The following is an 11493-nucleotide window of genomic DNA, read 5'->3' on the forward strand; positions in this document are numbered from 1 at the left end:
CCATTCCACACACCCCCAGTGCAGCCTCGCAACCCATTTGGTACTTTCTGCACTCCCGCTTCCCGCTGCCCTAAAACTAGAGAAGCTCTGTCTGTCTCTCCCCCCCACCAGGGCCCTAGGCCACAGCAAGGAGTGAGAGCTCCCCCAGGCCTGAGGCTGCGGCAGGTAGCAAGAGCTCCCGCAGTCCTGGGGCCACAGCGGGGGTCCCAGTGCAAGAGCTTCCCCCGCCACCCCCTGCGCTTCTGCGAGGGACCAGGGTCAGGGCTCTGGGGCTTCTCCTGTCCCACCTGGCGCTTCTGCCAGAGAGTGGGGTTGGGGTGCTGAGGGCTTCCCCTCCACCCACCCACCCAGCTTCCCCCGTCATGCCCGCCCGGTGCTGCTTCCAGGGAGTGGGGTCGGGGCGCAGGGTCTCTGGGGCCCCCAAGTTGGCCAGGGCCCCTGGACATGGACCCCATAGGCCCAATGGCTAATCCGCCACTGCCCCCTTTCTAGACTGAAAGCACCTTGTCTAATGGGCGCTATCAAGGTGTAACTACATTTGAAATACAGCTACATAGTCAATATTCATAGTTTGATACAAAAATGATAACATGCACACAAATCATAACTTTTCCAATGACACGTCACATGACTTGCACAATATACATCATAGTTATGTCATAATCATATAACATCACTGTGAAGAATATGGGGTTCAGTGCCACACCCAGGAAGCATCATAAATATCTTTTAAAAATTGGCTCCAGAGGAAAGGATTGTGACAATTGTGAGCTCCGTAGTGAGACGTCTCTTAACAACAACTTGTCTTCTCTGGTTAAACCTTTGGGTTTACAGATAGGTGCTGTCCATACCTGTGCAAGTCAATTAATCATCTTTAACAGCTGGGCAGCCTTCTGCCATGGGACAGAAGAGCCAGCTGGCCCTGCTTAGAATACAGAAGTGCATGTGATGAGTTTATAACTAACGTTAATCACAGTGAATAGATGCCATGACGTAGGCCCAGTGAAAGGTCTGGCATTCGCAGTATCACCGGATCCAACTCTCTCTCTCAATGCCCCTCCAACCCACTGGCCTGTGATTTTGATTCAAATTGCCATTTCTTTCCTGGCAAGATTGTCTGCTTGTCCGGCAGGTGCATGAGAAGAAAGTGAGACACAGCTGCTAAATTGGTGAATTCCCTAGTGTATTCATCAACTTGTGGTCTGGAAAATACATCAGACGGGCTAACTTCTCAGTTAAGCCTCCCATCGCGGGCCTATGTTTTTATATAAACAAATTTGTCTATCGGTTGTTTTCCTCCTTTCAAGGTAAAGGTTGTGCAAGAAGCTTTTAGGTCAAACAACAAACCGGGAAGGCACTGAACCCATGTGATGAAACCCATGGGTTCAGTGCCGGGAAGGCACTGAACCCATGTGCATCTTGGCAACAACTGCCCTGCGGGCCCTGGGCTGACATTGTGTCTTTGTGCTCATACACAAATATGACCAGTGCAAAATTCAGGGAAATAGTGGTGAGAGCGGTGAGAGGGAATGGTTCCAAGCCTGTTTGTTTAATACCTCACTGTCCCCTTGGTGCCAGCTGGCAGAGGGCACAGAGGGGGTGCATAGGGTTTCAAGGATTCTCTGGGTCAGGCATATGCATAGTAATTCACCAAAGGGTGGCATGTGAGGTCTCTCCTGAAAGCTCACTGGTCATAATCACAGTGAAATGTATGTAAGCATATTATATACAAAGTTATGTATTCATACTGAAATGTGGGTTCTTCGGGTGTGTAAGTTAAGACAGGTTACTAGAAGGCGATAAGTTCTGGTCAGGCAGGGGATAGTAGACATGTATCTCCCTAAGAGGTCATAGTATATTGCATATCTTACAATATAAGTCTATTTGCATATGGAGCTACCAGCTAATCAAGATTTCAAAGTCTATAGGAAATCACAAAATCTACAAGAGGGAACACAGTGAAGAGTTAGTCTGGTATATCCGGAGACCGCAAGGAGACACAAGGTATTCTTCACTGAGTAGCCAAGCTGAGTGTGTGGCTTGTTAAGTGAAAAGGGATTACAGCCTACTGGCTGAAAAATGCCGGTGCGCAATCCTAGAAGACAGGATAGTAACTAGCGAAGTCTTCTAGGTTCTAGAATGTGTGTTATCATTTTATGTTACTTGTCACCATTTGTTTCTAATACCTCTGCTTGCGATCATTGAAATCTCTGCTCTTTATTTAATAAACTTTTACCTGCTGTCCCTATTAACATATCTCTGTGCTGAATGTTAAGCAGAGTGTGATCTGAAGGGAAATGGGTAAGCTGGTGTGTACCATGTCTTTGGTAGCATGGGATCTGTGAATTCTGTAGGTGTCCAATGGACCAGGGGCTGGTCGCTCCAGAGTGACACACAGGGATTAGAGTGTCTCTATCGCTAAACTGGAGAGAGAGCAGGGCCTGCGTAGGCCTAGAGGGGAGTGCCTCCATGGCTGGAGGGGTGTGTGGAGCTTACTCCGAGCTGGCACAGACAAGGCTTCCTCATGCTAAGCAGAGGTGGTAGCAAGGGACCTCACAACCTAGGCACCCTGGGAAGCGTCACACCTATTGTTACATGTTTATCACAAACACAAAGGTTTAAGCTAGAGTAAAGGCTGCAAGGAACTATGTTACCTTCCGTAGTGTCTGCCACTGGGGCATCTGGTCCTTTTTTAACTACAGACATGAAAACAAATTGGCAAAAATGAAAATCAAGAACACAGCAAAATCAGTCAGTCCAGCTCTTACCACAGTTCAATGGGGCCAGGCTGGGACTCTGGAATCTGTAAGTGCTGGAAATAGGGGTCCCCCCGGCTTGAAGTGGTTTCCATTACATACAGGGTTTACAGTTTGGTTCAGTGTCTCTCAGCACCCTCACTATAAAACATTGTTCCAGCCCTCCTGCTGGAATTGAAATGTTCACTACAGTTGTTAGCACTGGGATATTTGCAGTCTGCCAGCACCGTGTGCTAAACAGCGTAATTTAATATTTGTAAGTCCCAACTTGCCAGTTTCTGAACGGAGATTGTTTTCTATCCCAGGGCACCTGCGGAACATGCACATACTAAGCATGGAATGGCAAGGGAACAGCAATTCTACGTTTCATGTACTAACTATCAGACCGTTCAGCTGCAAGAATGTATGGAGTCTGGGTATCACAGGAGTCCTAGAACTGTGCTGGCAACTTGCCGAGACTGTAGATACCACTGTTTAGTCTATAAAAAGAAAAGGAGTACCTGTGGCACCTTAGAGACTAAATAAATTGGTTAGTCTCTAAGGTGCCACAAGTCCTCCTTTTCTTTTTGCGAATACAGACTAACACGGCTGTTACTCTGAAACCTGTTTAGTCTATGTGAGCATCATATGACTTTGGGAAAGGCAGTTCTCCTTCTCTGTGCCTCTGTTTCCCCTCCCACCCGTTGTGTGCCTTGTCTGTTTAGAACGTAAGCTATGAGGGCAAGGATTGTCTGTTACTGTGTGTGTCTGTACGTCATCTGGCATAAAAAGGTTCCTATTTGAGACAGGATCTTTGGGTGCTACCACAGTACGAATAATGACTAATAATAAACAGCACAAATATAGCCATATGTTAATGAGCATTATATCAAGAATTGCATTCGGACAGCGACTTTAAATGAATATAAAACTTTCACTAGATGAATTGTGACTTAGCTGGAAGCAGTTAAATTTTACAGTGAGATACAGCACAGAAAAAAATGGAAGAATTCAAACAAACTACCCAAGATTTCTCAAGGGGCAAGATTATTAAAGGCACAAGTGGTGGGTAGACAAATAACTCCTATTGCCTGTGAAAGGCATTTAGGCACCTAACTGCCTTTTGTGCTTAGTTATATCAGTAAATATTTTTTTAAAAATTACTCCTGAAAGATGAGCTGTGGCCCATGTGTATTTGTACTGGACACCGAGGTGTAAAATAAACCCAATGTCTTTGCAACAAGATGTCTTGGAGTCCAGAGACAAGTGACAGTTGAGATCTCACAGTGAAAAGCTACTTGTTTTTCCAAGTTCCATCATTCAAAAATGTTGAGTGACCTCAAACGTTACAAATTACCATGAGACGCTTACTAAGCACGTGAGATTTGGGGCTCAAACGAAGCTTTTTTGAGAGTTGGAAAAGGGGTTGAAAGAGCACTTAGGACTTGATCCTCCTTTATCCTGCCCCTTTGTGCAGGCATTTATACCGTGCAAATGGAGTGCAAGACACTACCGTTCTGATCTGATTGCATGTTGCACCAAATTAAATGACTGCACAAAGGGCAGGGGAATTGGGTACCTAGAACTGAAAATGCTTTAATTACAAAGTAAGGACGATAGCTCCATAATACATATATCTATAGGACAATGATCAGCCTGGGATCCATTTTATCTTCTTGTGTAAACATGTCCACTGGGACACCGCCAGTTCTGTGTGGAACAACTCTGCGAGTGCTTAGTAACTGCTTTCCGAAGACAAGAGTGCTGTGATTTTCTTCCAGAAAGAAGGTCCTGAGTTGTTGCTTTTGTGATCAAGCTGGTTTTTTTCTTACGTGCATGAGGGGAGCAGCTTCAGGAACCAGGCTTCTTGTATTTTTGCTCTTGCACAACTTAAAATTGACTAAGAGAGTTTTGAATAGAAAGAATGAGCTGGTTGGCCAACCAAGACCTTTTAGTCTGTTTGAGCAGAGGAGTTATCAGGACCACGTTTGAAATGGAAGCAATCCAAACAGCCAGGGCTAGAGGACAAGTTACCTGGAACATGGTGTGAGCACTGCAGGTTATACATTAACCTCTGGATTTAACATTCCTAGTGGAATTGTGAATTCTCTAGTCTAGATATTTCAGGGAGCAGGGTTCCACTTGGCCATATTCTAAAGCCATTTAAAGCCACCTCTGCCTCCCAGTCATCATTTACAGCATGGACAAGGAAAGGCTTCAAGATGAGCTGCGCATTTTTAGAGGTAAGCCCTCTTCCTTCCCTTCCATCCAATAGCTCAGGAATGGGAGGAAAGATTGAAACGGGTCTCTGGACCAGATGAGTGGACAGTCATGGGGTAAGAGGGAAGGTCCTCTCATGGATCAGTAGCTGGTTAAAAGATAGGAAACAAAAGGTAGGAATAAATGGTCAATTTTCCAAGTGGAGAGCAGTAAATAAAGGGGTCCCCCAGGGATCTGCACTGGGGCTGGGGCTGTGCAACATATTCATAAATGCTCTGGAAAAGGAGGTAAACAGTGAGGTGGCAAAGTTTGCAGAGGATACAAAATTATTTGAGATAGATAGGTCAAAAACTGACTGGGAAGAGAGACAAAGGGATCTCACAAAACTGGCTGACTGGACAGAAAATGACCAATGACATTCAGTGTTGACAAGTGCCAAGTAATGCACATTGCAGAACAGAATCCCAACTCTCCATACAAAATGATGAGGTCTAAATTAGCTCTTACTATTCAGGGGAGAGATCTTGGAGCCACTTCGGGGAGTTCTCTGAAATCATCCCCTCCATGTGCAGCAGCCATCAGAAAAGGCAACGGGACGGTAGGAACCATCAGCAAAGAGAGAGAGAATAAGGCAGAAAATAGCATCATGCCTCCGTATAAATCCATGGTACGTCCAGACCTTGGATACTGCCTGCAGGCTGGTCACCCCATCCCAAAGAGGAAATATCAGAATTGTAAAAAGTACAGAGAAGAGCAACAAAAATGACGAGGAGGCTGGAACAGCTTCCATCTGAGGAGAGATTAAAAAGACCGGGACTGCCCGTCTTAGACAAGAGACGACTAACCTGGGGGGGGGGGGGGGGATACGATCGCGCTCTAGCCAGCCGCGATGGGTGTGGAGAAAATGAGAAAGTGTCATTTACCCCGTCATGTAACACAAGAACCCGGCCTCACCCAATGCAATGAATAAGCAGCAGGTTTAAAACAAACGTAAGGGAGTACTTCTTCATAGAACATACAGTCAGCTGTGGAGTTCATTGTCAGGGGGTGCTGTGAAGGCCAAATGTATAACGGGGTTCAATAAAGAACTAGATAAGTTCATGGAGGATAGGTCCATCAGTGGCTATTAGGCAAGATGGCCGGGGACAACCCCAGTTTTCTGGGTGTCCCTAAACCTCTGACTGCCAGGAGCTGGGACTGGACGATGGGATGGATCACTTGATAATTGCCCTGATCTGTTCACTCCTTCTGAAGCACCTGGCACTGGCCGCCATCGGAAGACAGGACACTGGGCTGGGTGGACCATTGGTTTGACTCAGTGTGGCCATTCTTAGGAGTGTGCTCTCTGCTGCTGCTGAACAGATGCAGCAGAGAAATCTTTCCTCACCCTGACCTGCGAGAAGGGAGACGAGCGTCTCTGGCCAATTCAGTCTTTGGCCTCTCTGTTCTGACAGGCGGGCTAATTAGTGCTAATTGTGCTGGGCTGTTTGAGACGAGCCCTGCTGGGAGCTGTATTTTATGCTTTTCAATGAAAGGGAAATAGTTTGTTGGCCGGTGAGAGAAGGAAGTGGCCTTTCTATAGAGATGTTACTGCTTTGAATAAGACTCATGGGCCCTGATCTTCTGAAAGGACTGTGAGGGTCCGACTCGAGGCGCCTCAGAGGGGCTGGGTTGTTTCGGCACTCAGCATTGTCTGAAAACCGGAGCCCCCCTTAAATTGTCTTAAACCGGTCACGACGTCCAGAGTGTGCAGCCCCTCTCCAAAGGTTGAGTCACAGGCCTAATCGCCCTGGGATGAATTTGGAATGTTTGTTAAACATCAGTTAACGATGGGGAAAAAATAATCCTCTAGAGGGCACATGCTAAACAAAACTGTAACACTGGATACTTGGTCACAGTCTGAATGGAAGCTTAAACCCTTCCATTGTTCGAGATTATTACCAGCCCTTATAAGGAAGTTATGGTCATGAGAGGTGTGTCCCATGAATGGTTAGAAGCTTATAAGCTCTTTGGGGCAGGGCACGTCTCTCTGTTCTGTGTTTGTACAGCGCCTAGCGCAATGGGGCCTTGATACATGACTGGGGCTCCTAGGCGACACCATAACACACCTAATAAATAACATACAGTGCCCAGCACACTGGGGTCCTGATCCAGGATCAGGGCTCCCAGACACTACTGCAGTGTGGCTAAGAAGAAAAAGCTGATAGATAGCTGTAAGTTGTAGTTATAAATGCCCTATCGACCTCTATACCAAGCAATTAATCATCTAATTTAGGGTTAATCATTTATCAACCCTTTTTAAACAATGAATGGGACCTTCCTGCAAAGCAGCACCAGAGCCGCTGCGAACCTGTCAGTCTGTGACCCTTCGCAATCTTTCTTCTGTTCTAAAGACAGGAACTTCCTCCGGCAGAAGCTGAGATCCTCCCTCACAGTCTACGTGCTGCTGGCACTTTCTTACCTGCTGATTGTCATCCTGTTTGTGGTGTCGCTCTCCAGAGGTACCTTGCGTGGGGCCTTCGGGAGTTGAAACGTTTCACGTCATTGATGAGGAAGGAAGTTGGGGGGACTCAGAGAGACGTGCTCAGAAGCCCTGGGGTCAAACCCTGATACTGAGCCCTTCTGTGTCCTTGTTCTTCTTTGTCTTACCAGCAGCAAAGAGCTCACCCAAAATTCCCCCTGTGCTGGGTGCTGCGTGGACACAGGGAGCCAGCCCCTGTCTGGCAGAGCTCTCAGGCTAAACTGACACAGGGTGGGAAGGGAAACAGGTACAGAGAAGGGAAGTAACTGCCCAGGCTCTCCCAGCAGGCCAGGGGTTGAGCTGGGAATAGAATCCCATCTCCTGAGTGCCACCCTGTCCCCTGCCTGTCCACCTCGGTAGCAGGGCCCTCGCCGTCTCTGTGTCTCCATTTCTCTCCAGCTGCAAAGTGGGGGTGGTATTGTATGTTGTTCTCTACCTGGCGAGGGGAGGCAGGTGACGTGACTTTGAAGGTGTGGCACTCTAGCATTGTTATAGAACGGGCTCTATTGATTATCTTCATCAATAAGGTAAATTAAAGCCTTGCTCAAAAGGACCCTGGTGGGCTGAGGGGGCGGAGGGGTGGGAGATAAATTAGGTCAAACTTGTTTAACCCTTCCACTGCCTCACACTGAGGTCTTGTTGCTGGCGCTGGGGGTGCTCTGCCAGACATAGCTGGCATGCTGAGTACTAGCAAGAGGGTTACTCCATCAGCACTCACCAGCCCAAAAAGGAGACACATCCTAGCCGCCTTGGTCACACAGAACGTGGCCATAACCCCAGGGCCAGGCAGATCCCCAGAGCTTCATGTTGGGACTTTTCTGGGCGTGGATTTTTGCACTGATGTTGTGCAAGTCTCTAGTCACCTTTCACACCAGCGCTGCTACGACAGTATAGCTCCCCTAGGGCACCAATGCTTACTCTGGGGGACAAACCCTTGGAAACACCCACCGCAGCCTTTGCAAATCTGCCTGGAATTTCTGGTGCCCACTGGGGATTGTCTAATGGCAGTTTTTTTCTTTGTGTATCCCAAGGTGTGTTTGTTTCCCACCAAACCTGTTAAATCCTGCTTCTTATTCCAGGATGAACCAGGTTGTAAACCCGGGAGAATTAGTGCATTAAGGTGCCCAGATCACCTTGCCCTGTGATTGGCTGTAAGGGCATGGTTTTGGGTTTCCCCATGGAGTAAATAAGCCTTTGGAAGGTGTTTCTCGCACACGCAAGTGCTAGTGAGCTCGCTGGGTAAAGGGTGTTGAAACCCAAAGATGACTCAATGTCACTCAGACATAACAGGGTGGCATCAGGGTCAGATAACCTGGCGTTCTCTCTCCCCCCCCCCCCCCCGATTTTAGTTTCAATGCTCTCTTCCCAACTTAATGAAATGCGCAAGGAGCTGAAACGGAATAACTCCAGCAACGATTTCAAATGTAAGTGCAGGGCACTGCCCTGTGCCCCCTCTCCCCTGCTCCTCCCCAGCTCCCGACTCCTGCTGCCTCTGCTGTGTCCGCCCCAAGGTCCACTGCCCCTGCAGGAGCCTCTTCCGTCCCATATTCCTCTTCCCGTCCCTGCCCTCGGCTCTGCCCACCTCCCTGGGTTGCCCTCCTGCGGACACCTCGCTCCTTCTGGCCACAGCTGCCACTCCCTGCTGTGATCATTCGTTGTAGAGTGTCTGTTCAGACCCTAACACCAGGGATCCTGCTGTAAGGTCCGTCCCCAAGCAGAAATTCTGGGGCTTTACCTCTTCTGATTTTCTTTGGCTCGCATCACCCTGCACACGGGGTGGGGTGGGGTCGTCCTAGTTTCTGAGCCATTTCCTTGCTTCGGAGCCTAGGCCCCAGCTTTCTCCTGTTTGTTAGACAGAAGCAAACCCCTGTAGAACTGCGACTGGACACTTCCAGCGATAACCACTGTCTTGGAAGTCAGGTCCTTGCAGAGCTGGGGTCATGTTGTCATTTCCACACGTGTCTCTGACTCAGCTGGTCCCACCCCTTTCCAGTGTTCCCGTGTGGACCTGAGGCCCGGGAATGGGAATACTTCAGCGGGAAATGTTACTATTTCTCCTTGCATGCCACATCTTGGCAGAGGGCGAAGGAGCTGTGTGAGGAGGAGCATTCATTCCTGGCCATCATTAACAGCCATGCCAAGCAGGTAAAGACGAGAGTCTGGATGGAAAGCCCCTGAGCTCCTTTCTCATGGCTTGCCGTCTCTCAGGGCCTCTCTGTCATTCCCGCATTCTTAGCACCCGCAGGGAACTAGCCGCTTCCCCCAGCTAACTCTGCAGCACCCTCCTGTGGGTCCCCATCGCTACACCAACTCTTTGCTGTGGGTGGCCAGTGGGGATTGAACGTGGCTGAAAGCACAGAGGCTTCGACCACTTGGGCTGAAGAAGCAACTCCATTAGCAGTCCAAGGCTTTTGTGCTCTTTGTGCCAGCCACACAAAGGGGACGTCACTGAGACCCTGGCCCTGTGTGGTACATGCTCTGTTATGGGTCCCTGGATGCATGTAGTGGCAGAGCCCTGTGGGGTGTGTGACACACTGAATAGACATGGCTTCACCAGCCCCACTTCTGCTGTGATGCAAATGAAGAGTAAAATTGCACTGATCCTGGTAAAGGAGATGACTCTGTGCTTCCTCCCCCACTCCCCTTCCGGCCATAGAATTTTATCATGTACAGGACACGCAACCAGCGCTTTTGGATCGGCCTCTCAGACCGGAATGCAGAAGGGGAGTGGAAATGGATCGACGGGAGCGACTCCACAACCGGTTTCACGTGAGTGTGGGGCTGACCCCTGCTGGCTACCGCTCTCCTTCTTCCTTAATGCCACAGGCCTCCTTCTGCAGAACAGCCTCTGTGTCTGTTGAGAGAGCACGAAGGCGTGGGGCTGGGCCACATCAGGGTAAAATCAGGTCATGGGAAGCCACATGGGGTGTTGATGTCCAACTTTCCGTGGTGTATAAGGCTGATGGTTTTCACCAGCAATGGGCCTACACTTCAATCTCTGAGCCAGCCGTCCCCCTAACTCCAGGAAACACCGGCTTCAAATCCCCATGGTGTGTGGCTCAGGCCCACCTCCTGCTTTGACCCCGCTCTGTCCCCTGCACCCCGTTCCTGCCACTCCAGCTGCAGTCCCGCTGTGTTTAGGTACTGGAAGGAGGGGGAGCCCAACAACAGTGACCAGAACGAGGACTGTGCACACGTCTGGACCTATGGGGAGTGGAACGACGTGCATTGCACATACGAGTGCTATTACATCTGTGAAAAGCCTGCACCTCCGTGAGCAGAGACCGGACCAAAGCCACCTCCCAGCCACACTGCCTGAACCTGCAGGTCAGTGCAGAGAGCCAGCACTGCCTCCTGGTGGTGACAGAGATGCAAGCCAAGGTCCAGCCCTTTGACACTGTAAACATCACACTAATCTTTTTACTTTCCCCCGCTCTTCTGTTCTTAATTTATATTCCTTTTATCTTTGTGTCCACTTCCTGTCAGCTCCTCCATGGGTCCCTCTCAGCCATTGGGTCAGTATCCTTGGGAGGACCCAGAAGGCACTTCTGATGCTAAAAGTCTGCACCTTTCCAGCTTGAGCCTAGGGCTGATCAAAAATGTTTTCAAACGAAGATGTTGTTGAAAAGTTGCCTTCTTGAAACCAAATTTTAAAAATGAGTTTTCAAAATGTTCTGGGGTTTTTACTCCCCCTCTCCGTGCCAATAAACGAAAAAAAGAGGGGAAACGGGTGAAAATGGGAAAAATATAAAACCAAACATTTTGGGTCAAAAATTATTTTTTTGGGAAAAAAATGAAAGGAGGTTATGAAGTTTTCAAAACTAACCAAATTTTCAAAATCCATCCCACCCCCAAATTGCATCTGTTTTCAGTTTTCAATCAATTGGCTGTAACAGACTTGCGTCCTCCGTGGGTTGGGCACCTCGGTAACATCCGGAGACTTGTGGGTCACACGTGGGTGCACTTGGAAGGTTACAGGGAACCAATGTGCAGGGTCTGCTGAGAACCACAAGAGGC

At 48.7% G+C, this 11493-nt stretch overlaps 1 protein-coding gene across 1 annotated transcript; it reads left to right on the forward strand.

Moving 5' to 3' along the window:
• The first annotated feature begins 4935 nt into the window (after nt 1-4935).
• On the forward strand, nt 4936-11018 carry LOC125627815 (hepatic lectin-like). Its single transcript, XM_048832327.2, has 6 exons — nt 4936-4982; nt 7353-7456; nt 8826-8900; nt 9470-9621; nt 10133-10245; nt 10618-11018. The coding sequence occupies exons 1-6, from the start codon at nt 4936-4938 to the stop codon at nt 10751-10753; spliced, it is 627 nt and encodes a 208-aa protein (XP_048688284.1). The 3' UTR covers nt 10754-11018.
• Nucleotides 11019-11493: the final 475 nt, after the last annotated feature.

The sequence above is a fragment of the Caretta caretta genome, chromosome 20 (assembly GCF_965140235.1).
Source record: "Caretta caretta isolate rCarCar2 chromosome 20, rCarCar1.hap1, whole genome shotgun sequence".
NCBI classification, from domain to species: Eukaryota; Metazoa; Chordata; order Testudines; family Cheloniidae; genus Caretta; species Caretta caretta.

Excerpts from the sequence above, each read along its gene's own strand:
- LOC125627815 (XM_048832327.2), top strand. The coding sequence starts at position 4,936 with ATGGACAAGGAAAGGCTTCAAGATGAGCTGCGCATTTTTAGAGGTAA. Across the intron at positions 4,983-7,352 it reads CTGCGCATTTTTAGAGGTAA|GAACTTCCTCCGGCAGAAGC; the intron begins GCCCTCTTCCTT and ends TTCTAAAGACAG. Across the intron at positions 9,622-10,132 it reads TTAACAGCCATGCCAAGCAG|AATTTTATCATGTACAGGAC; the intron begins GTAAAGACGAGA and ends TTCCGGCCATAG.